The sequence below is a fragment of the Amborella trichopoda genome, chromosome 9 (genome assembly GCF_054954075.1).
Source record: "Amborella trichopoda isolate Santa Cruz 75 chromosome 9, AtrichopodaSantaCruz75HAP2 v2.0, whole genome shotgun sequence".
In the NCBI taxonomy this organism is placed as follows: Eukaryota; Viridiplantae; Streptophyta; class Magnoliopsida; order Amborellales; family Amborellaceae; genus Amborella; species Amborella trichopoda.
Window position 1 is genome coordinate 18,400,699 of NC_142344.1, and position 27,389 is coordinate 18,428,087.

General features: G+C 36.2%; 2 protein-coding genes across 12 annotated transcripts in view; one reads left to right on the forward strand and one right to left on the reverse strand.

The window, feature by feature from the left end:
* Positions 1 to 27,389, reverse strand: part of LOC18424571 (Protein kinase superfamily protein) — a 40,003-nt gene that overhangs the window by 2,197 nt on the left and 10,417 nt on the right. For 4 of the 11 annotated variants that reach the window (XR_016041369.1, XR_016041370.1, XM_088847776.1 and 1 more), the window contains exons 2-11: positions 7,713 to 7,830; positions 7,462 to 7,520; positions 5,342 to 5,406; positions 5,134 to 5,227; positions 4,855 to 4,935; positions 4,646 to 4,757; positions 3,655 to 3,706; positions 3,365 to 3,504; positions 3,030 to 3,104; positions 2,556 to 2,938 (exon numbers count right to left, since the gene is read on the reverse strand). Coding sequence is in view for 6 of the 11 variants with exons in the window: in XM_088847776.1 (XP_088703902.1) it covers positions 2,556 to 2,938; positions 3,030 to 3,104; positions 3,365 to 3,504; positions 3,655 to 3,706; positions 4,646 to 4,757; positions 4,855 to 4,935; positions 5,134 to 5,227; positions 5,342 to 5,406; positions 7,462 to 7,520; positions 7,713 to 7,830 (1,179 nt within the window). In the remaining 5 variants the exon portion in view is untranslated. Of the gene's footprint in view, positions 1 to 2,555; positions 2,939 to 3,029; positions 3,105 to 3,364; positions 3,505 to 3,654; positions 3,707 to 4,645; positions 4,758 to 4,854; positions 4,936 to 5,133; positions 5,228 to 5,341; positions 5,407 to 6,032; positions 6,098 to 7,461; positions 7,521 to 7,712; positions 7,831 to 17,712; positions 17,807 to 27,389 lie in introns of those variants that run through there. The other 7 variants (XR_016041371.1, XM_088847780.1, XR_016041372.1 and 4 more) reach the window with 5 other exon arrangements.
* Positions 22,790 to 27,374, forward strand: LOC148780429 (suppressor of RPS4-RLD 1-like). The gene is made up of 5 exons (XM_088845909.1): positions 22,790 to 22,992; positions 23,116 to 23,557; positions 26,858 to 26,902; positions 27,018 to 27,119; positions 27,201 to 27,374. Exons 1-5 carry the CDS (start codon positions 22,790 to 22,792, stop codon positions 27,309 to 27,311), a joined length of 903 nt encoding a protein of 300 aa, XP_088702035.1. The 3' UTR covers positions 27,312 to 27,374.

The window sequence follows — 27,389 nt, forward strand, 5'->3', positions numbered from 1 at the left end:
TTCTTTTTGATATTGTAATAGATATCTTAAACAACAAACAATCATGAAATGACATATCAATAATATTTTATCGTGAATTGCTGTTTGCAGATATGAATTTTGGAGTAAACTTCAAAAAAATATTTGAGTACATTAGTCTACATGTATTCATGCCCACCATCTTATACTTTGCTCACCCTTAGATTATTATTCCCCATAATTAGATGCTAACTTCCCCAAGGGGAATATGTCTATCAGTCGGGATCAAATGAAAGCCTTCATCCATGTACACCATCTCATAGAAAATCCCATGGGGTTAAGATAATCAAAGAAACCCCAATCTAGGTGATCAAAACCTTCTCCAAGTTTAGCTTGTAAATGAGGCCTGGGTTCACTAGAACCTGGAGTCTATGCTAATTAATGGAAATTAAATTTCATTGTGCAAGAATTGAATGTCCAATGCAGTGAGGAGATTATGAAGAAATTACCTAGCATAGTGGAATGGACCTTTGCTAGCATGCTATACCCACTACTAACTCAGCTATGGGTCTTATCAAATGGCAATGCCAATAAAAACGAAGCTAATGAGGTGATAGATTTTGATCTCTTCTACAACTGCTGATTTTAGTGATGAACCCAAATGGACGTCAAAAAGATACCAAGTAACATCATACCCTTTAGGGCCTGTTTGGATGTGCTCGTTATCATTGATAATTCACTGTCTCAATAAAATTAATCATAATAATAAATTATTTATTGTTTGGCAGCGGTCATATAAAGTTATCTACGATGAACTTAAAGCAGTTTTGCATACTCCTTTTTGAAAAGCTGCTCTTATTTATGCAAAGTGATTTGCCGAAAATCACATTTTTGTAGACATAAATAGTTGAAAATAGCTAGAAATCACCAAAAAAGTTAATAATTAAATGATAGTATACATAATACAAGGAACATACCAAACGGCTAACAATATAATATTACACAGGGTAGTATACTCCAAACAAAGTCATCCAAACAGGCCTTAATCCATGCAGGCAAGAATGGAGCAAGGCTAGGAGACTGCAAGAGAGTAAGGAGTGGATCACCCCTAAAGTAACACGAGAGAACTCAGGATTGAGGGGGAACTTTGAAGGGACTTGTTCCCACACAGCCAACCAAAAGAGATTAGCCAACAAAGAGAGAGGTCCTTTCAAATATCAAGTTGTCTAGGAATTTGAGTGAGCTTAAGGAAAGATGGTGTGTCTATAGGACAATTCTATTTGCATGAAGGTTCCACGAGCAGTGTAAAACCATAAACGTAAATTCCAAGAAAAGGGCAATTAATATCAAGCAAAAATGTTTGGCAATGCAAGGATCTGGAAAGGCCTTTTCAGATTTGGAGCTATCTCAAAAGGAACTCTAAGAAAGATTGCATTCTTGAGAGCAGTGTTTCTAAAGCGGACCGCCCAGCGCCTGGGTGGCCACCTAGGCGGTTCTGGGGGCTTGGGCGAATCACCCAGGCCCAAGCGCCCAAAAAAACCAGATATCCCTGGGTGCCCGCTCAGGCGCCCGGGAACCCGCCTAGGCGGCCGCTGCGGCCGCCCAGGGGCGGAAATGCCCCTCGTTGAAGGTTTTTTTGGGTCATTTTTTTAATATTAAAGGTGCAAAATTGTGGGTTTTGGATTCATTTGAAAACTAAAACCTATTAGAGCCTATTTTAGAAAGAGAAAAACCCCCTTAAAAAACAAAGGTTTCTACTGGGCCGCTTAGGTTCAGGACGCCCGCCTAGGCGTTGGGCGGCCTGGACCCCCCCGACCGCCTAGGTGCCGCCTAGCGTTTTTTGAAATACTGCTCAAGAGATTGACCTGGGTGATGAAATTGCAACTATTTGGCATAATATCGACCAATAAACAAATAAAACGTTGGATTCCTAACTCATACAGTATTCATGATGGGAGTATAAAAAGGCCCTAGGCAGGTGCCACTAAGCTCATGGACCAGTTAGTAGACCTCATTAATTAGCAAGATGGGGGTAGCTTGGCATCCAACAAAAGGTCATCAGCATGAAACATCTCTGAAAGATTCAAGAACACCTTACTTAGCTCTTCAAACTCCATGGTTGTGGAAAATGAGTAACAAGTTGAAGGGAACTTCTATATGAAGATATACCTAGAGGTCTCCTGGTGAAGCATAATTTACACAAACACATGGCAACAAGATGAAGGGTGTCTCATGACAATGGCTGGAAAATGAGAAGCCAGGAAATCAAGTGGAAAGAAATCCACGTTCTTATAGAATTACCATGGGTTCAAGGATGTGATTGTGGGGAGGCTCACAAGAGATCATCAGACATTTTTGTGATATTAGGTGGCTTTAGTGCCCCTCATATCCTTTCCATATGGCAACTTCTTAACATCCTACAATAGTTACTGATGATCATTAAAACTAATTGAGGTCTTAAAAAAGATCAAGTTCACTGCATAAACTATGATTGCATTTCATCAATTAGTCATTGACCATTAAAATATGTAATCCCACTTGTGTTCCCATGTTGCCAGCAATAGAGATAAAAATATATCAAACTAAAGATGGATTACCTTTTGCCTTGCTAGTTCTGAAAGAAGGTGAGCGTACTTGTACAATAACTGGATCCTCTTCAAAGGTGGCAAAGTTGATGGTTCATGCACATCATCTGATTCAGTTGATGTTCCAAATGTCAATGCTTGATATGTTGATGATTCAGATGTTGCTGATGGGGGCAAACCATGGCTTCCCAGATTACTGATACCACATACAGAGCTAACACTTTGCTCTTCAATTTGCAATGGTGCAGAGGCTACACCCTTAGTCCGTCCACATCTATGGAGCTGGGCAGCAAGTAGATATTGTTCTGAAGTCCCATAAGAACTGGAAATCTCCAATGAGGAAATATGCGCATTCACCAGAACATAGTCTTGCTCGATGCTCTCCAAAGAGTCAACTAAAACAAACATGATCATATAGCATTAGCTATAAGATAAAAAGGGTCATGATGATCAAGAATAATTATGTACAGGACATAGGAAACTGACCATTTGATGTGGCTGTAACTAAAAGTCCTTTAGGGGCACTGCCACTTTCTGAGTGCTCCACATTTAATGACCTCACTGGATTCGGAATTTTGAGACAAATTCAGTCAATTTCATTCAATTTTATTCTTTAAAGTTTAAAGAAATAAAATTCTGAAACAACATGATAACGTTCAAGATAATTAGTCCAGAATAGGCCAATCTCAATCAAAATTCAAAGTTTATATGGAGAATGGGGCATATGAATGCCAATTTGGGTCAATGCCAAATTTTCCATGGGCAACATACTCATATATAAAGCCATTTAATGCATGAAAATGCCCTACAGGAAAGCAAACCTTTTATAGGTGAAGAAGGATGCCCTTCAGACATATCCAAAGAGGTGGATGGTGCCAAGTCCACTGCAGACCCCACTACATGTGTAACTGGAGGCATGTCTTCTGTTATTGGTGCCTGATGCTGGAGAACCTGCAATGGCCTAATTTGGAAAATCAGGGGATTTGACTACACAATTAGGGATACACTGGTATCGCCATTTTCAGAAGAAATAGCTCCATAACAACAAAAGTTTATCATGAGCCTCCAAAGGAACTAATAAAACAGCAGTTAAAAAAAAAAAAATACAAACCTAAGAGCCAAGAATTTGTGATTGAAGAACTCCTCGAATGTTAATCGCTCAACTGCAACATATTTATACTGTCAATACATAATAAACCTTCTTTTTTTTGGATTGAGTGTACTTGTTAGCTCTCCACTAAGTGACATTAAAATAGCCAACTAATTACTGGAGCTTGTATTCTTTTTTTCCTTTTTTCTGATAGAATTGTAACCCCTGGTAGCTTTAGAAAAAGAACGTTCAAACTTTCACCATGTAAAAGTGAATAAGAAGCAAACAGGTCAAGGACAAAACTGACACAATTTTACTCGCATCTAAAAGACACAATTTTACTCGCATCTAAAAGACCGTATAAACTGATATTTACAATCAACCAAATATGACTGCAGAAAAAAATTCAGTTTTGCATATAGAAGCAAAATAACTTTTGTTTCTATTTAGCAGTAGCATAAAACTGTACTTAAAGATTAAATCCTTTTTTACTTGCCCCTTTCTACCAGCACCGCTCCAAGAGCCTATCTGATATATAAATTTGTTTATTAGTTGAACATTGTGATATATGCTAATACATAGAAATCATTAGGAGCATTGAGAAAGTTGGACATTTTGATATATGCTAATACATAGAAATCATTAGGAGCATTGAGAAATTCTAATGTAAGATACAGTTTGCAGACCGAGTTTTTTCTATAATTCAAGAAGGAATAAATCACTCTTCATTGGGAATATCGCCCTTTTCATTCTTAATGACTTGTAATGTAGACAAGTTCTTCATTTCTTGTACCAGCATATTTCTAGTATTCCTACTCAGACTGATGATGACAAAAAAGAAAAATGAATCATTGGGAGGCACATAAATGCTTAATGCTAGACTGCAATACAAAAGAAGTGCCATTATATTTACCAAAATTTGATCCTAGGGCATGCTAAAGGATGATAACCATTTTAAAGCAACAATATATATATATATATATATATATATAAGTGTTAGCCTGAACTCCACCTGGATTACGACGTAAAAGGCTTCTACACATATCAATGCAATCAGGATGTAGGTTCCTAATAACATCTGGTGGAAACTGCAAATCAGTAGACTTCAATATGTTCTGGAAAAGCTGAAAAAAACAAAAAAACAAAAAGTAGAACAAATTAATAAATGGATTAAGAGAACCAGTCTACTAACTAATCATCAACTGCAAATCTTCTAGAAACCTGAAATTGGTTATTTCCTTCAAATGGAGGTTTCCCTGTCAATAGCTGGAAAAGGATTGTACCGACACTCCACAAATCTGCCTGCAATAGCACAAAAATGAAAATTACTTAACGTTTTATTCATAAAAATGGTTGTTCTCAGACAAAGGTTTCAATGATTTACAGGTCACCAATAACCCAGAAGGACGACATTTTCAAGAAAAATGAATGATAATGGAAATTGCCTATAAAACCTTGTGCATATACAGCATTATCCAAGAGAAAAGAAAATCATGCCACCTTTGCATCATATTTTTGGTTCTGAATTATTTCGGGAGCCATATATAAAGGTGAACCACACAACGTTTCTGCCAATCCTTGAGGATGCAGATGCCTGCCAAAATATATTTAAATATTCTCAGCGCAATAAGATATAGAATAAAAAATGGATGAAGCAATTTCAAATGAAACCCCAGTGAAAACAAAACTCTTCAACCCTAACTCTTACCTGGCGAAACCAAAATCTCCAATCTTTAGCACTGGGTTTTCATTATTTGATGACAACAAAAGATTCTGCAAATCACTAGTACAAGTCAAATCCATGCACTGAAAACTTAGTCAAGAAAGATCTGATACCCTTTGAAAACAAAAAACCCTATCCTGACGTTCATGAAAATCCCAATTCGCAAGCTGGTGAAGTTCATGAAAATCCCAATTGGCAAGTTGGTGACCTACATTACCTCCAACAGACCACATACCAGGAATATAAGAAGATTTCACATAGAAATGGATAAAATACATCAAACAGTGCCTAGTGACGATCCCAAAAAGTAGATATTTTTCCCTTCCATGAGTTAGCATATGAATTAATCTAAGACAGGGTTTTAACAGGTTTCATATGAGGATTGGACAAAAGTTGGGATGAGCTTCCATTAAAAAAGGGAAGTATTGTAGCTCCAATAAGAAAGTGCACTAAAGAGATGAGACTACCAGCCAAAGGAAATGGTATAAAATAAGAGATTAGATAGCTTTTGGGGAATCGTAGCTAGGTTTGGATAAAATCCCTTTTGTAGTGGCTACCATCCTCCTCTTCTTTGCTTGCTTTGAAAAGAAGCAAGCAAAGACAATGATTTTGAAAAAAGAAAATTTATTTGCTTGCTTTTTATATGAAACAGTTGGAATGTTACATACGGTCTTACCCAATAGCAAATAAGATGCAAGCATGTGATCATTGATTGGAATCCTGAATCACAGCCTTCCTTCTCTGGTACATGTGGTATATAAGGTTAAACTCTTAGAGATGAGACAGTTTCAACAAAAACACGATCGAACAATGCAAAGAAAACATCCTCATTATCTCCACTCCATGTTACCCTAATGTCTAATATGGTACCTTATCAGCTGGTAGATGGATTGAGCAGTAATATATTTGGCAAAGTTGGAGTTCCCTTAACCAACTGGGTTAGAGGAGCATTCCTTCATCAATTATGCTATAAGCAGGACTAAATAGAACTGCCACAATGTGAAGTTAATCAAGCCCAAGTTTCTCTTGCTCAACATAAGCAGCGTTCCACAAGACAATGCCACAGCCAGGAGCCATATGGTTTAAATAGGTTCTAGAATCGTAGTGATAGTGAAGTAGATAACAAATATGAGCAATTGCCAAAAGAGGTGAAATAAACATTTGAAGATGCAACATGCGAGTCATCATATAAATTTTAAAAAGAAAGGAAAACAAAGAATATCCAGAACTTCAACCTTGAGGACAAGGTTCATTTGGAGCATCACAGAATGTCAACATTCCAAGAGATACGGAATTTTTTTTTCATATTCTAAGCCAGCTTCCAAATTAATTTGGTATAATGGTCGGCCAGGTTTTATTTGAGGCTTGGACCGAAAGTTGGGGTGAGTTGGCGTTCCAATAAATTAGGAATAACCAACAAAAAGAGGTAACTCAAGAGATTAGGTATCTCTTTTTGAGGATCGCAGCTAGTTTTCTACGAAAGCCCTTTGAAGTGGCAGCCATCTCCTTTTCTTCTTCATCATCTTTTGATTTTCTTCAGTTGTAGAACTATCATTGGATTGAGAAAAATGTACCCATTTGCTGGATTTTCTTGTGTCAGAGTGGACAGGTTTCATTGATTTACTTACATTTTACAAATTTCAGACGATTTAAAGGAGAAAAGAACTAAGCAATGGTGCAACATTGCTAATTAATTATATAATGTAAACCACAGAATCAGGAAAGTGGCCCTAAATGTTGACTAGAAGAAAATTATCACAAACATACCACCAGAAATATTTCAGAGAGGAAAACCACTACAAACACAAGTTAAATTAATATCCGCATTTACAATTCCAAAATACACATATAAACATAATTTACCCAAAAACATTCCAAAATAAACATATAACTAAAACCAAATCTATCATGATAACCGACTGATTCTTTCTTGATTATGTGATAATACAATCAAGGTATGAACCGCAATCACTCATCATGAACCCCCATCAAGTTAAATGAGTCATGCCCGTTGCAGAACTTAACATTAGTATCATCCTAGCAGAAAGAAATAAACATCAAATAGACTGAAATATGTACAAAATATAGGCCTAAGAAATGATTACCTGTGGTTTTAAATCTCTATGGATAAGATTGTTTGCACGAAGAACTTGTAACCCTAAAGCTGCAGGCGTTAAAGAAATTAAAATGCACGGAATCAATGATTTGTCTTCAATGCCTATAATCTTAAGAATAAATCAAGCAAAATCTCGTAAGATAAGAACAGATGCCAATGGCCCCAACAAGGCATTATTAGAGAATAACCACTCAATTAAATTTGTTATGTTAGGACATATCACCAACTAAAGTTATATACCTAAATGCCTCATAAAGTGCCTAGCATTGTCCTCTGCAACTCTTCCATGGTGTTGAATGTATGCAGCAAGATCACCCCCAATACAAAACTCCATTACTAGGAATATTTTGTCTTCAAGCTGCCAGATTTCCATAACACCAAATGAATGCATAAGCTATCCTACAAATCGACAGGAATATACTATAGATGCAATGATAAACAGTCTCTCATGCATAGTTATAAAAATATGAACAATGAAACAGTAATATTGCAGCCTAGCAACAAGAAGATTGTGTTTCATATCCAATCAGTTAATCATCAGATTGAGCCAAAAAAAGAAATAGAGGCAGAAACGTGGATGAGGAAAACACCAATAAAAAAGCAGAAAACAAGACATCTACGGGAAGTAGAAATAAATGTAATCTTGCAGTCTTTATTTTTCCTGGTTCTGATTGCATGCCATAAGTCAAGCGTGGGTCAGTTCAGCGCAAGTTTGTCAAGCGAGATGAAGTTAAGTTGAGCAAGAAAGTTATAGGTTGAACAATAGATGATTTTAATAAGAAATCAAAATGTCACAGGTTTTGTATTAAGAGGGAAAAGGAATTGGGTCATGGACGTTGACTCCCAAGTGTTAAGGGCTCCAACCATGACAATGGCATGTCCACATGTCCGAGATGATACCACTCACAACTATGTTGTAAATGTAAGTCAAAAACCCACACATAAGCAATGGTATCCATGGGTTAGAACTAATTGGAGCATATTATTGAAAGTAGGTCAACTCATTGTGCAGTCTAATTGGCATAGTATGCACATTCTTTCAAAATTTTAGGCCTGTAGAGAAAATCGTACCCTGCAGGTTGTCAGTTCTCCTTAACTATTTCTCTTCAATACAAAATTACCATATAGTGAGAAGAATTGAACCAAAGATAGTTAAAAGTCCAAGTATCTCTCCAGAAAGTCACGACTCGAGCAAGTTTAATCCAGGAAAACAAGATAAAATTTAAATTCATTCATCTACACAGAGATAACTATTCACTTTAACCAGCAGAAGAAGACCAATATCACGAGAATTCTGTTGGAATGGTGATACAAAATCACATTTAATGGTATATCAGTCTCTCTTGGAGGGCATTTTGGTTACAGCAAAGTTACTTTAAGTGAGGGCTTTTCAAAGCAAATTTGTAGAGAGAGAAACATATTGAGCAAGAGAGTTTTGGTGTAAGAAGGGATTGGAGATTTTGCTCATCTAATGGAAAAAACCTAACCATTGTTATGCCCTTTATTAGGCAGGTTTCATCGTGTTTCCTTGTGTCGGAACCAGTCAACTATCAAAGAAATGAGTCGATTGATGGTATTCTTATGGTAAGGGAAATCAAATTGCGTTTTATTTGCATTGTGAGGTAATCGCTATGATAAATATAAAAGTCGTAATTTTTCTTCCTTGATAATGAATAATGTTGCCCATTTAGGGTGAACCACGTAAATTTGTGTGCTTTTGGTTTGTGTTTGTGTTGTGATTGTTGGATTCCCATTTTATTTACTTTTGGTTGTTTCCATATTCTTTTTTAAATCAGCTTGTTGGTAATTGGCAAGTTGGCATCAAGGTATTTGATTTATTGTTATAAGGAGCTCACCACATCAAGTAAAAAGTAGAGTTGTCTCGGTTGGCCAGCAAGTGGTATAAGAGCTCAAGGAAGCCGTATGGTGGTTTTGGAAAAATGGCAACTCATAAGTTTGAGGTGAAGAAATTTGATGGGGAAAAAATTGAAAATTGAAATTTAAAATGCAGGATTATTGGCATGCCAATGCCAACAAGAGGCATTACTAGGAAATATAAGAAACTGACAAATATGAAGGGACAATGATTTGGAGTAATTCGATATGAAGACATGTGCCACCATTCTCTAAGGTTTAACAAATCAAGTATTGTCTAATACTGTTGGGATAAAAAGGGCAAAGGATCTATGGGCAAAGCTAGAAAGTTTGTACTAAACAAAGTCCCTCATGGATCAAATCTTCGTACGAAGAAAATTGTATTCGTTGAGAATGGAAGAGGGTGCAAAAGTATTTAAACACTTGAATGAGTTCAACATCATCTGCCAACTTGAAGTATCAGCGTGAAAATGGAGGATGGGGATAAGGAGGTTACATTACTTTGTACATCGCTAAACTTTGTCACTACATTGTGTTGTGTTAAAGAACATTCCCTTGACTTAGGCCCAATTTGTAATACTCTCCATGCTGATGAACTTTGAAAGTAGGCATTTTTCATTGTTTTGATTGAAATATAGATGCAATCTCTTGTGGCAAGCGATCGATTGAATGAACGAAGTAGTTCATCAAAAAATTATATGAGAAAACTCCGATCAAAGCCAGGGGGGCTTAATGACAACAAGGTATGTTGGTTTTGAGGCAATCCCGGTCATTGAAGGAATAGTTTTTTTTATAAGGGGTGGATTCTTCAAAAGATTCTAATGCAGGAGGCAAAAAGAAAAGGGAATCTCAAAATGAAGTCCACCAAGTAGAAGAATCGGCGCCTGGAATCCTTGACGATGAAGTATTGATGGTGGCTTGCAATAGTGGAGCCACTAACCATATCTGTTCATACAGGTCATGTGGCATAATATGCTTGACTTCTCTTCCTTCTCTAGATTTGAAGGGATACAAGTTCACCAGGCGGTTGGGGTAATTAAAGCTTCAAAAGGGGCTCCAATTGTGTTGGAAAGAGTCAGAGTTGCAATTTTATACAAGTTTTTAGGAAACCCAATAATAGGCGATGAGGAGAACTCGGAGGTAGAAAGTGAGGAACTTCCATTTTGCTTATGGGCATGACATAGAAGATTGGGACACATAAGTGACACGGATATGGTGGTCATGATAAAGAACCTCATTCCTACACTTAATTTGGTGGATCCGAATTTTGTGAGCATCATCGTGACTTTGGTCAACGACATAGCCAAGCTCTCAAGACCGGGAAACATGTAAGTAATGCATACTTGATTGTGTTCACTCAAATGTATGGGGTCCTTCATTCAGTATGGAGGTGCATTGTACTTTGTCTCATTTATTGATGACTTCTCAAGAAAGGCATGGATCACAACTCTCAAGTCTAGAAGTGATATGTTTTGTGCATTTAAGCATTTCAAAGCCCAAGTAAAAAAAATTTAAGGGGTGTCACATGCAAGCTCTTTGAACAAATAATAGAGCAGAGTTGGCATTAAAGGAAGCTCAAAATTTTTTGGAAGGCCAACATAATTACTAGGAATTTTACAAATGCCTATAATCCTCAACAAAATAGTGTCGCCGAGGATGAATCATACTTTGATGAAGCAATGCCAGTCTAGAACAAGGGTTATGGGCAGAAGCCATATCAATAGTATCTTATCACACTAACTGACCCCTTCAGTGACATTGTGGAGTAAATCTCGCATTGAGCTATGGTATATAATTCCTAGTTATTATTCTGATTTAAAAATCTTTTGTTGTAACATTTATGCACTGATTTCAAGTTGCCAAAGGAACAAGTTGGATTCAAGGTCAAAGGAGTGCATCTTTGGGGTTATAAATAAGGGTAAGAAAGGATAACGGATAGGATCCAAGTAATTGAAAATAATCACAAGTCGGGATGTCTATTTTGATAAATCCACTGGCAAAAGGGTTCACAAGGGAAGGCAATGATCAAGAAGTGAAAGGTGATAGCCAAGAGTAGGGGATGATATACCAATGATTAAAACAATGCCTTTCGATGATATACCAATGATCTTAGTGAAGGACGTGATGAATAGGGGATGAAAATGAAGAACCACATGGTCATCAAGGTGAAGTTGCACCGTTGGTTTGTAACTGAGTAGTATAAAGATCATGTGAATCAAAATACTTCATAATTTAATAGATGAAAATAAAGAGCTAATATCATATCATAAGCCATGGAACAAAATGATTTGGGCTATGGCTGTTGGAAACGTCTGCGATTCCGAATCGTTTCTAGAATCGGACTTGCGGAATCGCATGTATTAGAAGTTTCTGAATCTAGGAATCGCTTTCCGTATGATTCGGATTTGAGAATAATGATTCTCACTATTTTGGAATTGCGATTCCAAAAATTAGGAATCGTGTTTTCTATTTGCAAGAATCGATGTCTCTTGATGTTGGAATCGCGTTTCATACCTATATCACACATGACTCCACTTGTTTCGGTGGTTGCTGGAATCATGATTCCTAAAACTATGGAATCGTGATTCCTAAAAATAAGGAATCGTGATTCCTAAAATTCTAGAATCGTTGTCCTCATCAATTTGGAATCAACATTCTCACTATTCCGGAATCGTGATTCTCACCATATTGAAATCGAGATTCTCCCCTTACTAGAATTGTAAACCAATTCTCTCCGATATATGAGAGAAGTATTCAAAAAATATATAAACTTTCCCATCATTACAAGATCGAATTTTGGTCTATATATACTTAGTCCAAGACTCCAAGTACTAATGTCAACCTTTATGATATCTTTGTGGACAATCTTATACAATGGACTCGGTCTATCAATAACCCTATTATGCCTACAAGGTCTGGAGCTAGTCTACGGCATACAAGGAGTGAGAACAAGGGCAAGCTCCTTTTATCTCCTTTCCTTGAATTATAAAATAAGTACATGACATAATAATTTTTCCTTGTTAAATGTAGTTTTGAGTCTTTTGATTTATGAAATTGAGTTATTCAATTTTTAGTCAATTACTCTAATATTTAGTGATTAATTTAACCTAAAACACCACACAGGGCACTTCGCTCATATCCTTATTATCTTCTTATTCTACTTAAAGAAAAGAATTTTTATCCTCTTATTCAACTTGAAGAAATAATGGTGCCGATCATATATTAAACATTATTACATTAGTAGTTTAGTACCCACACCATCTACCAAACATCATTAAATTTGAAGTAACATATTTTTTTAGTATTATTTATTCTTGGTAAGAGTTCTTAAAAAGTAACATGGAATGAAGGATGGAAATTAGTAAATAAGAAAATAAAAAATTTAACATATTACTCATATTTTAAATTTTGATTTTATTGTCGTGTTCAACAAATTCAAATTCTCTGACACTGTCATACATGTCGCACTCACTCATGATTGAGCACACATCGAAGGGTTTCTGCTCTCCTTATGCTCATATTACTTTCATGTTATATATTATTTAGTTGAACACTTGAAGTTCCTATTCTTACATTACTTTTATGTTATATTATTTAGTTGAAGACTTGAAATTCCTATTCACGCATTACTTTCATGTTATATTATTTAGTTCAAGAATTGAAGTTTCTATTCTCACATTACTTTCATGTTATATTATTTAGTTGAACACGTGAACTTCCTATTATTTAGTTCAGGAATCACATCGTTGTGTAGCATGGATTCGCAATTCCAAAAAATTTGGAATCAACCTTTCTCATAAGCAGAATCGCATTATTGTGTAGCTAAGAATCATAAAGTCCTCGATATGGAATCTTGATTCCAACAAATCAGGAATCGAGATTCCTAAACTAGGTGGAATCGCGTTCCGCAAAAAATAGAAACGTGATTCCTTTCTTTTAGAATCGACTTTCGCCCGGAGAAACGTTGAATTGAGATTCCAAAACGGAATCGCTACCCTCATAGGCGATTCGCGTAACTAAAATTTGGGCAATTGGAAGAGGGCAATAGAAAAAGAGATTTAGACTCTACAATGAAACAAAACTTGGGATTTGGTATAGATATCAAGAGGTAGAAAGGCGGCTGGTTATAAATGGGTGTTCAAGGTAAAGAAGGGGTCTGATGGCTTCGAAAATATAGGGCAAGGGGTTTCCGGCCAAGCAAGGCATCAATTTTGATGAAATTTTTTTAAGTATTTAAATTGGTCTCAATTCATTTGGTGCTTGGGTTGGTTGTTATGCATAATCTAGAACTCGAACAAATGGACATGAAGACATCAATTTTTGCATGGAGAACTTGAAAGTATACATATGACAAATAGAAGCCTTTTTGGAGAAGGGCAAAAGAGCTCTTGTGTGCAAATTGAAGAAGTCTTTATATAGGCTTAAACAAGCATCAAGACAATGGCATAAAACATTTGATATGCTTATGATGAGACTGGGTTACACAAGGAGTAAGTATTATCACTACATTTATTTAAATATTTTTATGATGGTGCATACTTGATCATAAAGATTTGAGATGAAGGATCTTAGACCAACAATGTTGGGATTGATGAACTTGAGGCATCATTGAGCAAAAAGATTTGAGAGGAAGGATCTTAGACCAACAAGGCAAATCCTTGGGATTCAAATTGAAAGGGATAGGTGAAATAAAAAATTGTCACTGTCTCAAAAGGGTTGTTTAGAAAGGGTGCTTAACAAATTTGGCATGAACAATGTAAAACCAGTGAAGACGTACCTAATGACTCATTTCAAATTCTTCAATGAAAAGACCAAGGACAGAAGCATGGTAACGTGTCCTATGAAAATGCAATTCAGTGCTCAATGTTTGTCATGGTATTTACTACAATCGATATTACCCATGTTGTTGGTGCTTAAGTCAATTTATGGCGAACCCCAAAAAGTTGCATTAGAAAGCTACAAAACTTCGATATTGAAGAGGCACTAGTGATTATTCAATCACATTCAGCAAGCACTCGAATCCAATGCAAGGACTTTTGGATGCAAATTTGGCCGATGTTGATAGCAGAGGAAGATCAACTATGCATTTGTCTTTTGGTTTGCAAATAGACCGATAAATTGGATATCAAGGCTCCAAGACATGGTAGTACTATCAACTAAGGGTAATGAACATGTGCACCAATGACACAGATAAAAAAATGGACCGGCTCCATCACCCCACCGTCTCCATCTCTCCTCCTCTCATCTCTATTCCCACTCTACCTGCGTCTAACCTCGCTAACCTTTACAAATCTTCCCTAGTTGGTGTCTCCCACAGCACAATGACCACAAAGGAATCAAAAGATGGGCTAAGGAAACCTGGAGAGAACCAGAGCTTACATGTGGGCCCCTCTACGACGAGTCCTATCTGTTGTCCTTCCCCTCTGTTAATGCAGCCTCGTCTATCCTCCATCGCTCATCTTTGGACTCTTTCATAGGAGCTTCCCTTTAGCTCTCCAAATGGACTGAAGAACTAGGCGCCTTCCGCCGACAGAAAGTTTGGATCACAGGTTCTGACATCCCCCTTCCTTCGTGGTGCCTAGACACTTTTAAAGCTATCGGCAACGCTTGTGGCTCCTTTGTAACTGTCCACTAGAAATCGATGGAAAATATACCACTTGGGTCCCTTCGCCTCATTGTTGACATCCTTGACCCTCTGTCCATCCCACCTTCCCTCTAGTTAGAGGTGGCTGGGAATTTTTTCATGATTTTCATCTCTTGGTCGGCGGCTTCCCCCACCTCGCCTCGCTTCCTTTCCCTGGCCGCAGCGAAGAAGGGGGTTTCCTTTCCCCACGACTCACTTGATGCTTCTCTCGAATCGTCGAACACCTGGACCTTCATCCCATTCAAAAAACCATCTCAGAGGAACCGTCAACCACTGCCCATTGCTCGTCGGGCCTTGCTCATCGCAAGGCTCTTGCCCAGCCGGACCCACCATCACCTCTTCCACCCTCTCCTACCTTTCAACCCCCGCTTCATACCCTTCCACCCTCGCTACCACCACCACCACCTCCTCCACCTCCTTCCCCACCTCTGTCACCACCTCCTCCTCCGCCTTCACCCCCACCGCCCCCACCCATTTCCCCCATTGCGGCTTTGCCCACTCTCCATACGCATTCGGACTCCTCGCTAGCAAGGCACCAACCTCCGTTGACCCCGATGCATGGCGGACCGAAAGGCATTTCCTGCAGCCTCCGAGTCGAGCCTTTGTACTAGCCTTCCACCTCCTTTTGACAAGTCCCGGACACAATCGCCTTTGCTCGATGACACCTCGACTTTGGCGAATGTTCTGGACCCTTCTGCTTCTCGTAGCATGCCCCAAAGGCCCCCTTTTTGCCGCCTCCATCACCAAACACCTGTACGGCGACGACCCCCTCTACTGCCACTTCTACTCCCCTGGCTCCCCGTCTTGAGGCCACTCCTACCCAAACCTTCTCCCACCCTCCATCAAACCTACATCCACAGATCCTCTTCGGCTCCCTGCTTGAGTTGCTCCATCTACCCTTTACTGGTTTGCCAGCTTCACTTTCCTCGTATCCCATCGTCACTTCAGCACCCTTACACCGCCACCCCCCTGAGCCTCCGCCATCATCACCTTCTATCCCTCTTGAGACGACCTCCATGGCCCCTTTCCTTTCACCCTTTCTTCAGGGACCTGCCCCCTCTCCTCCTCTATCGCCTCTCCTCATCGATTTGGAGTCTGAAGGAGGCGAAGATCCTGAGCAGCCAAAACCTTCTCCTAAGATTCATTCGGCTGAACAGGAACGCTCACAAGCAGTGGCTCCATCAAATAATATGGACCCTAATCTCCTCGCTTGCAATCTCTTCCCATCTGTTCTTGTGGGCATTCCTGCTGATCCACTAAGTGAAGACTCAGTAATAATCTTTGTTCCTGTGACCCTTGTTTCTCCCATTCCTGTTTTCATTCCAAACCTTATACCCTCATCCCCGCAACTTGTTACCCCTCCTTTTATCCCTTTGCCGCTTCTTGCCACCAAACTTTCACACTCCTTACTCACCTACTTCCAGGGCTCCTCTAGGCCCCTGCACTATCTACCCTCCCTCTCCATTCCTCTCAAACTCTACTAGCCTTGTCTCTCTTAACCCCCAACCAGCAATTCATTCCATCTCTCCCTCTGTTAACCCCACTACTGGGTCCAATCCCACATCGGCCACTCTACTCTCTTTAACCTCTAGCTCAACCATTGCCGAAAAGGCAGCTGGTCCCAACTCAGCTCCACCCTCTACCCCCAAGAATGTACATCCTTAACCCTCTCTTTCTTTTCTCGAGCCTGTTAGCACCACAACAGATGATCCTTTAGGACTAGCAACGGGAATTTTCATACCTACAGAAGCCGACGGCTTACTATTCCCGATGATACCAGTCTTACCTACCCCTGCTTCATCTACGCAAGACTCTGCAGGACACTCGTTCTCGGTGGACACTATGGGGACCCTCTTTCTCCCCCACCGGTGGATTCAGATTATGTCAATGGCATTGATGCGGGCCAAGGACAAATTCGGGACGTTTTGAAAGTCATTGGCTTCCCACAAACTGGACCGAAAGGACTGTTTCTAGAGTTCTTCTAGGACGACTTGCAATCACAAGTTCGGGTAAGCAAGAAGGGTACGCGGGAATTAAACAATATGGCCTGCAATATAAATTACGATAAACCCTCTTCCTCCAACCCCTCCTTTTCCCTTCTCGTGCCTAAAGATCAGCCCAATGGCCCCTTGGTCAGGCGATCTCTCAGGATCTCCCCTATTGCTTTCACACCCCAATGCTGATTCTCTCATGGAATATTCAAGGGCCCGGACTACCTCACAAAAAGCAGGTAGTGAGGGACCATTTTGGCCCTCACTGAGATGAAACTTCTTGAACCTACCCTGCTTCAAGTTCGACAAGTCTGGGGACGTAGACCTTGTCAATGGGTCGCACGTCCAGCTGAAGGGGTCTCGGGTGGAATCTGGGTAATTTGGGACCCCACAACTCACTCCCTGAACACACAATTGGTTCCCAGATTCTTAGTTTCTATCCTACTCTCCAGGATCCTTGACAGTCTGGCTTGGAAATTTTCAACGGTTTACGGTCCCAATTTGGACGCTGATAGACCAATATTATCGGAAGAACTCAACCATGACGATTTATGTCAATTTACTACGTTATGTGAATACTGTATAGAGAGAGTGTGTGCCAAATCCCCACAAGAAACCATGAAAGGGAGAGAAAAAAACCTAAAATTAGAAATATGTGACGTATTTATCCTAAATTGGTTGAAATGCTACAAAGTACTGAAAAAAATAAATTTGGGGAAAGATTTCTTACCTCAAAGATCTGATGAGGTGATGGAAATGAGGAAGAGAGACCTCGTGAGAGATTGAGGGCCAAAAATCTTGAGCTTGAGAAGAAGAATAGAGCCCTAAAATGGTAGAATCAGAACCGTAAAGCAGAAAATGGTTTCGAGTTAGGGTTTATAAGGTCGATAGTATTACAGCATTTCGAGTGCCGTAATAAAAATTCAACTTCTTACGGTAATAAAAATGCCATGTAATATGGTTAGGTTTGACAGTACTTAAAGTACCGTAATATTACTTCAAGTTATTACAGTATTTGAAATATCGTATAAAATGCGATATGTATTACGGTAATACGACTTCCACAAAAGGTTATTTTGGTAAAAAAAAAAAAAAAAAAACCAAAAATGGGGAAAAATGGTGTAGATGAGGTTTATAGAAAACAAAAGTTTTTTTTTTTTTTTTTTTCCAATTAGGCTAAAATTAAGGCATATCTCTAAATAGAAATGTAACATTTATGGCATGATCCATTTAATAAAGGGTGTGGTTTGTCTAGAGCCTAGGCTCTAAATAATTAAATTAGAGCCTACCTTCAAATATCGAGAAATGTGGTTTCAATATTGGAAATCTTTGTGATAGCCTTAAAATATATGTTCATATTTATTTATATAGTTTAAAGCATAAAAAATAGTGTAGATCTACAGATCTGAGAAAACTTGAAAATCTTGAAAATTTGATGGTCCAAAAATATGTTGCAAAATATACTATTTCCAAACTTGAAATCTATTTTTTTTTATCTTGATATCGAGATGATCAATTTGGAGATATTTGGGCATAAAAACAACCTCTTCTGGTGAAAGTTTTGAGGTAGGCTCAAATTTGATTGTTTAGAGCCTCGGTTCTATATAAACTTTTCCCTTTAATAAATGACCCCTAATAATAATATAGCTATAGCAATTATTGCAAGTGAAACTAATCGTAATGGAGAATGGGCTTGGGGTCGTGTTGGTAGCACCACTTGTGCCTCAACTAAGGTCTGGGCTTCCATTCTCACCTAACGCATTAAAAAACCACTAACAATTTCAAAAAACGGGTAGTGGCTCATCCCCACTAAATTACTAAAAACAAAATGTAAAAAAATGTAACAAAATGGGTAGGGGCTCGTCATCCCCACTAAATTATTTGTTATTCTTCTTTTCTTGGTAGCAAATTTGTTTCTTTTAGGTTTGTAATTTGCGAATTGCATCAAAGTAAAGAAAGAAAATGTAAAAAAATAAAAAACCAAAATTAAAAAAATAAGCGGTAGAAGGAAATTTCTTATACTATTATAAGCACTATTATAACTTTTATTACTTTATTAATAATTTCTAATATTGCTTGTATTTTATGGAATTCTTTATCAGAGAATATTTTTATTTTCTAATATTCTACAATTATATTATTAACCTACATAATTTGAATTTTTTGTTTACTATTCTTTAGATTTTTTCTAATATAATTGAAATTAATTACTTATAAGTAAATATATTAATATATTTACTTATTAATAAATATTAAATTGGATCCTTTTTAAAAGATATAACAAGTTTGCTTGGTGCACAATAAAAGTTGAACAAGGGAAAAAATTAGTACGTCTAGGTAGTAAGTTTTTCTATTTTTCAATTTAATTTTTATATTTAGTAAACTAACAAAATAAAAATAAAAATAAAAATATAAAAAAAATAAAAATAAGAAAAAATAGAGAAATTTTTATTTTTTAAAAAAAAAATTGACTCATAAGTTATATGTTTTTAATTATAAGACAGTGCTTTGGTGTTGTATACTATTGTTTCAATTATATTATTTCCCTATATCATTTGTATTTTTGGTTAAATATTTCTCTTTTTTCCATTTTCTTATGCAATTCTTGGTTAATAATTTGCATTTTCAGTTAGCAAATATATTGTTTTGTTGATGCAGATATTAATTAGGAAATTTTGGAGAAACGCAAATTGGAACACGAAAGGAAATAGAAAAAATATTAGATTTTCTTCAATATAAACGTAGGTCACGTTTTGCTTTTAAAAATGTAATATGTTTATGCGGCAATTCAAATTTTTTCTAGTTTTCAATCTAAATTTTTATTTAGGAAATTCAAAAACGAAGATAGAAAAATAAAAAATAAAAAATAAAAAATAAAAATATAAAAATAAGAAAAATAGAGAGGGAATTCTCTTTTGCATTTACAATTTTACTTATGTGTTGCACTATATAATTTTCATAATATACTATTACTTCAAGGGTGCGGTTTGTATAGAGCCGAGGCTCTAAACAATCAAAGTAAAGCGCACCTGCAAATAATGCCCAGAAATGTGGTTTCAATACTGAAAATCTTTGTGATAGCCTTAAAATATATTTTCATCTTTAATTACAAAATTTAAAGCTTCAAAAATAGTATTGATCGATCAGATCTATGAAAATTTAAAAATGTTGAAAACTAACGGCAAAAAAATATTTTACAAGATGCACTATTTCCAAAACTTCAGGGTATTTGGGCATCAAAGCAACCTCTTATAGTGAAATTCTTGAGGTAGGCTCCAATTTGATTGTTTAGAATCTCGGCTCTATATTAACTTTTTCCTTGTTTCAATTGTATTATATCCAATATTTGCAATTTCGGCTAATTATTTTTGCATTTTTTTGCATTTTTTGGATACTTGATTTGCATTTTGAAGTATTAAATATATCATTTTGCTTCTATAAATATTAATCTAGAAAATTTGAAGAAATGAAAATGCAAAAAAGAAAAGAAACATAAAATAGCTTTTCTTTATTTATTTATTATTTATTTTTGTTTCCGATTACAATGAAATTTTAATGACAACTATATTTACAAAATTTCTTTCGATTTTCCAAACAATCAAATAATTAAAGTGATATTGTTTATACTAGAAATTGCGTGTAGGGGACTTCGCCCCCGCTTTGGTTTTGGGTGCAAACAAATCGATGAGTTGATAGAGTATGGGTCCCATCAAATTACGATTCGAGGAACAATCGGGTCCTAAGACCTTATCCCTCTCGGATCGCCGACAAAGCCGCCTTCCCTACTATCTTAACCTTGGAATTCAAACAAGAGAGCTTTCAAAAGAAGGTTTGAGATAAAAGGAAGATTTTAAGAAAATAAATTTAACAGAAAAAGGGAAGAGAACCACAAATAAGCAACTAAACTTAGAAGATGCAAGTAAATAGGAGTGACAAATCTGACTACAAGATGCAGGAATAATAAAAAATTAAAGAGCATGGTAACAATAGAGTGGATCTAGTCTAAACATTCATAACATAGAATGAAAGAGAGAGAGAGAGAGAGAGAGTATTATGGTAATGCCAACACGATTACGAAGAAGGAAAGATGCGGGCTCCTCATCAACGAGGCAGAGATATATGAGTATGAAATATGAATAAAGATAATAATATAACATAAGAAGAGATAAAATGAGAGAGAGAGAGAGAGAGGGAAGAAAGCTAATACTTGTAAATAACATGCAATGAGAGTAATAAAACTAAATTAAAAAAAGAGATAGAAGGAAAGACTATAAGAAAGAGTGTTAAGATGAATGAGATAGATGGAAATAGGGTGTGATTCACTAAAAAGGGAAAGAGAAAAATAGATGAGTGCAAATTACTAATAAGAAATAAATGCAACAAGAAGATGATAAGAGAGACAAAAGCTATTGAACAAAATATAAGGGAAAAGATAAAGTAAGTATGAAAGAAAGTAGGGAATGAGAGGGATGGAGCTGATGAGATTTAAACTACATAATAAGGGGAAAGAGAAGAGATTAAAGTAAGTCTCCCTAACTAAGATGGAAAAAACATAATAAAGAATAACGAACAAGCACCATATAGAGAAGACGAGAGATGGGAGAGATATACATTATTAAATGAGTAAGAGGGGGAAAGAGAACCATACAACAGATTAAAAGAAATAAATATAGCAAGAAAAGAGAGAGCCTATACTATCAAATAGAGAAAACTAGGAGGACGCATCAATGTAACAACCTAAGAGAATGGATGTTCATGAAAGATGAAGAAAATAAATCTATGCTAAAGAAAATGATAGAAACGGCAGATCTACATCATAAAAATAAATAAAATGAGAAAAAGGAATAACCACAACAAACCCAATCAAGGGATAAATATTACTAAGAAGAAAAGGGAGACTACTTAATGAAGAGAATGACAGATAAGGGGTTTAGTGAAAAGAGAATGTTTATACCACTAAATATTGAAGCAAAGAAGAGTAATAAATTCCATAAAACAAAAGAACCAATATAAGGTAAAATGATCATGCAAAAAAGGGAAAAGAGAGGATTAAATATAGCTAACTATGTATATTAAATACTACATTAAATGAGAAAGTAGATAGGATTAGTGTTTTAAAAATCGGACGATCTAAATCGGATATGTCCAACTCGTTCCGGATCCAACGGAAAAATAGGATTGGCCAATTCTCGGCAGTAAATCGAGTGATGACATCACGAGGTCTCCTGCTTACCTCAGGGACTACCACGTGCATACTTTTGTTAGATTTTTTTTCAAAAATTACAAGCGCGTCACTTTTTGCTGGCGAAAAAATAATATATTAAAAAATTTATAATATAAATAAATTAATAAATAAAATACAAGATTTGGTTGTCAATGTATAATTGGTAATTATAATATAATAATAAACATGATTAAAAATTATTAAAAAATGCTTCCATATCATATGATAAAAAACAAAATAAAATCCCCTATAAATTTTAATGTGATCATATTTATATGATTATACTGACATAAGCTTAACAAGTTATTAAGATAAATAAACAATACGACTTTCAATATAATTATACTAATTTTGGTAAAGAATTAACTAGAATTTCTTTATGTAATTATATGCAATTAAAACTCAACTATATCTACTTTTATTTTTTGTACATTATAAAAATATATATATATATTATTAAATCATTAAATAGAATTTCTTAATTTATAGTATTAAAAATATTTATAATTACACAACAACACCTGGTGAAAACTACACGTTATTTTGAAAGATGCTTGGAGCGCTAAAGGATGGACTACGCGTTATGATACAACAGCACAATGTTTATTATACGCTTGGAGCACTAGTGAAAACACCTGGTGAACACTACGCTTGCATTGCTAAGCGATGGGGTACGCTTGAAGCACCTGGTGAAAACTACACGTTATTATACAACAGCCGATGGAGCAAGTCCCACATTAAGAATTTAAGAAGAGCACGGCTTAATAAAAGCCTTGGGCTTGCACGGTTGGTTGTCACATGCAAAGCGCGCTGAGAAAAAATTGTCTCAAATGAGACATGCCACGTGGTTTGTGGATGAAGGCTGGGTCAATTGCTGTTCTAGGTTGTGCTTTGTCCTCTATGGGGAAGATTTGAGGATGCTTTGCGTGTCTGGGAGCACGGTTATGGGCGTGCAGCCAGCCATTGCACTGATTTGAAACAAATACTGGAATTGGAAGAGCTGTTAGCTAATGCTAAACTAAATGGACATGCCGTCTGTGAAGAGCAGGCCATGGGATCGTCTTGCACAGTTACATCTAGTTCTGAATCAGACAGCGGAAGTGCCCCCAAATCACATCGAAACGATCAGAATATTGAAATAACTTCTGCTATTGTCAATGCCTGTGAAAGTGTTGGTGTTATGGAGAAGAATTCTATTACTATTGAACCACATGATGTTGGCGGTGTTGTGGAAGAGAGTTCTGTTATCAGCAGACCACGTGAAGGTGTTATGGAAAAGAGTTCCCGTGCTAGGGTTTCAAAGACTACATCAGTATTTGTGGATTTTCGTTTATCTCAAGGAATAGCAGAGGTTAATGCTTCTTTGTCATGTACAAATAAAAATACTATTAGTTGGATTTGCTATCTTGGGAAATTTTTGATTGCATCATACATATTAAACTGAGAATACCTACCACATATATAACTACTATAATCCAGGCAAATGATTCAAACATGGCTTGTGGAGGGGCGCAAGACGCCCCAAGATGCTAGCATACCCATACTACCTCTTGGTGATATGATGCTACCATTACCTACAAATAAATACCTACCTGAGCATGGTCTCCACCCAGTCCTTGCAGGTACCAAAAATGAGAATTGTGAGAAATCCAGGTGTGTAGATCAAAATTTATTCCGAAACTGCATACGACCAGGTTACATGATAGAACGAACCCGAAAACAAAAACTTCCTTCTAACATTCTCATTTGTTTGCTATATTGCTCTAACTTAGGTATGCTGATTTTCATTCCTTGTAATCATTTTTCAGTTTGTGTGAAGATTGTATCACGTATTTCAATTTCTTTATGTGTGGTGTCTGTGTGGTGTCTTTTACTATTACTATTTGAACATTGAATATATATACATATATATATATATATAGGGAAAAGTTTATATATAGAGCCGAGGCTCTAAACAATCAAATTCGAGCCTACCACAAAAATTTCACTAGAAGAGGTTGTTTCTATGGCCAAATATTGATCATCTCGACATCAAGATGTATGGACATAAAAAAAAATAGATTTCAAGTTTTGGAGATAGTGTATTTTAATAACGCATTTTTGGACTGTCAATTTTCAAGATTTTCAAGTTTTCATAGATCTATCGATTTACTCTATTTTTGAAGCTTTAAACTTTATAAAAAAAGATGAAAATATATTTTAAGGCTATCACTAAGATTTCCAATATTGAAATCACATTTCTCGACACTATTTGAAGGTAGGCTCTAATTTGATTGTTTAGAGCCCAGGCTCTATACAAATCGCGCCCATATATATATATATATAGAGAAAAGATCCTGTCAACCCACAGGCTGATAGCTACAGTGTCAGCCAATGGCCCAGGTTGAATCTCGGCCGATCTGACGGTCACGACCTTATTTCGTGTTTGAATTTTCATTTGTTTTCTACAAATCCAAATCACTGGAAATTTGGAGCATCTATTCTTCAAAAATAGAAGAATCTAATAAACATATAAAAAAATAATTCGTAAAATATTAATTGATATTTCGGGGGTATTTTGATCAATTTATATTTTGCGAATTATTTTTGTATATTTTTATTTGGTGTACCTTGATGAGAAGAATGAGCTCCTAAAATTTCAAGTGATTTGGATTTGTAGAAAAAAATGAAAATTCAATTAGGAAATAAGATTGTAATCGTCATATCAGCCTATATTGAATCTGGGTCAGTGACTGACACTATAGCAGTCAGCTCGTGGGTTGACAGAATCCACTCCCATATATATATATATATATATATATATATATATTAACTTGAGAAACTCTACTTTTACTCAACTTGAACAGTTGCTGCGTTTTTTGTAAATGAGAACTAGGTATGCCTGAGTGTTTCATATATGTTTATTTTGGAGATTTTGTTATCTAAGTGGGCATCTCTGAAGTAAGAGCATTGTGGATTTCATTCGTTTTAGAAAGGTTGACTCCGGCCGAGTCCGAGTAACTTGGCTCGAGTAGTGCCGCGTACTGTGGCAGCAAAAAAAAAGTCAAAAGAATTATAAAAAATGAAAAAAAAGGAGGAAATGTATGTTTAAAGTAGGATTAAGCAAAACACTTCAAGATGAGGTTACAAGAGCAGTAAAAAAATAGATTTTAAAAAATAAACTTATGATCGGGGTATTTTCAAAATAATTTAGAAACGATGGGAAAATGTGAAGATAAGTATTTGTGGCCAACACACTTTCCAATCTTAGCTAAAATGATAGAAAACAAACAAAAAACATATCACAAATAAATTCATTAATTTCAGGAATTTTTATATATTCTTTAATTTTTTTTAATATCTTGGAGTGGTACACCAAACTTGGGGTATCTAGGGCTCTCTAGGGTGCCGAGCTTGAGTACTCGGCCCGACTACTTGGCACTCAGAGGAGTAGTCAAGTACTGGTTTTTGATTTGTTGATGAGTTGGGTTCGAACCCCCATGATAGACCACATGGTTTTTTTTCCTCCTCATAAACACCAAAAAAAAAAAAAATTATTTTCCTTGTAGACTCTTCAAGTTGGTGGGTCAACTTCGTTTTTGGTAGGGATCGAGTTAATCACTGAGTTTGAGTTTTGAAACATTGTTATTAAATTCATGTTCATGTAGTAACCAGGGCAGGGGTTTGCATGTTGGTTTCCAAAGCGTGTCTAAAGTTACACAAGGCCCGAAAATTGCAAATATATAATAAAAAGTAATCTTTGTAATCAATTTTAAAAAACATTAGTTGTTCTTAAGTTCCATAGTCACAATTCGGTGATTTATCTAACAAAAGAAAATCAATTAAAATTTATTTGCCTTTTCTCTTTTTATATATTATTTGGCTTATTTTTTGGCAACATTGGCTTCTGAGTATATATACATTTCATACTCAACCTTCATTGGAATTTATGAAAAATATTTACAAGATGGTTATCCTGTAGAAGCTAATATATGTCTACATAAACGTTTAAAATTTATAAATAGGAATAAAATTTATAATATTTTGTCAATTGTCTTTAGCTTGGTCCTTGATGTTCTTTATTTTATTACTAGTTGCCAAAAAAAAGAGAAAAAGAAAGAAAATCCTTTTTCTTAAAGTTCTATTGATAATACAACTTCGAAAAATGATTCACTTAAGGAATCCATGACTTGATCGTAAAGTGCTTGATTCCAAGCTAGGAGGTCACAAGTTCAAATCATCTGTGGGAGATTTCGTTTTCAAGAAACCTGGCCTCTTTTAGTCTAAACTTTCTGGTTGGACCCATTTCTAAGCATGTCAAATTGTTTCATTCTGTTAGAACGTGTCAATGCTCAAAACCATGCCCAAAAAGGGATATTTGGTAACAAAGTTGTTACATATGAAGATTTCAATTGAGTGTATTCATCATTAGTGTTATGTTACAATATGTTTCAGTTATATAAAATATAGTTTCTTTAGAATTTGCTATTTTGATTGTTCTTTTATTTATGTACAATTTTTATGTCCTGTATCAGAACTTAAACCAAATCCTTGTCTTGTTTCAGAGCATGAAGACTTTATGACTGTTGGAGTTATGTCCAATATGCTGGAACAAATTAAACTTGATCGTTCTCCAAGATATCCTGTTGTCACTAATATACTCTGTCAGCAGGTAAATGAAGGAAACTATGATCAAGCTGTGTCTACTTTTGAGAAGGTATGATTCGATCCTTGTGCTTTGGGAAATGTTTTTGTTATTCAATTTACATTTGTATGCTATTTGCTTTTGTCTTATGTAAGTATTATTTATATTAATATGGTATTTCTTACAGGTGTTGCAAAGAAATCCAGCATCTCCTGAGGCTTTAGTTGGAAGGGGAACTGCCTATGCATTCCAAAGAAAACTTGAACTTGCTATTGCTGACTTTACCATGGTAAGAGTATCTTTTTATTCATGAAATATCTGATGCTCTAATTTCATGATTGATCTTTTTCCTAACTGGAGTTTCATGAAGGCCATACAATTAGATCCATTGGCTGGAGAAGCATGGAAGAGGCGTGGGCAGGCTCGTGCTGCTTTAGGGGAGATTCCAGAGGCAAGGCTCATATCTCTATTGTCTTTGTAACTGAAGCATGGTATTGCCTATGCCACTTTCAATTCATGATGTGTTCATGCTGTTTCAGTTGGCATATTCTATGTTTGT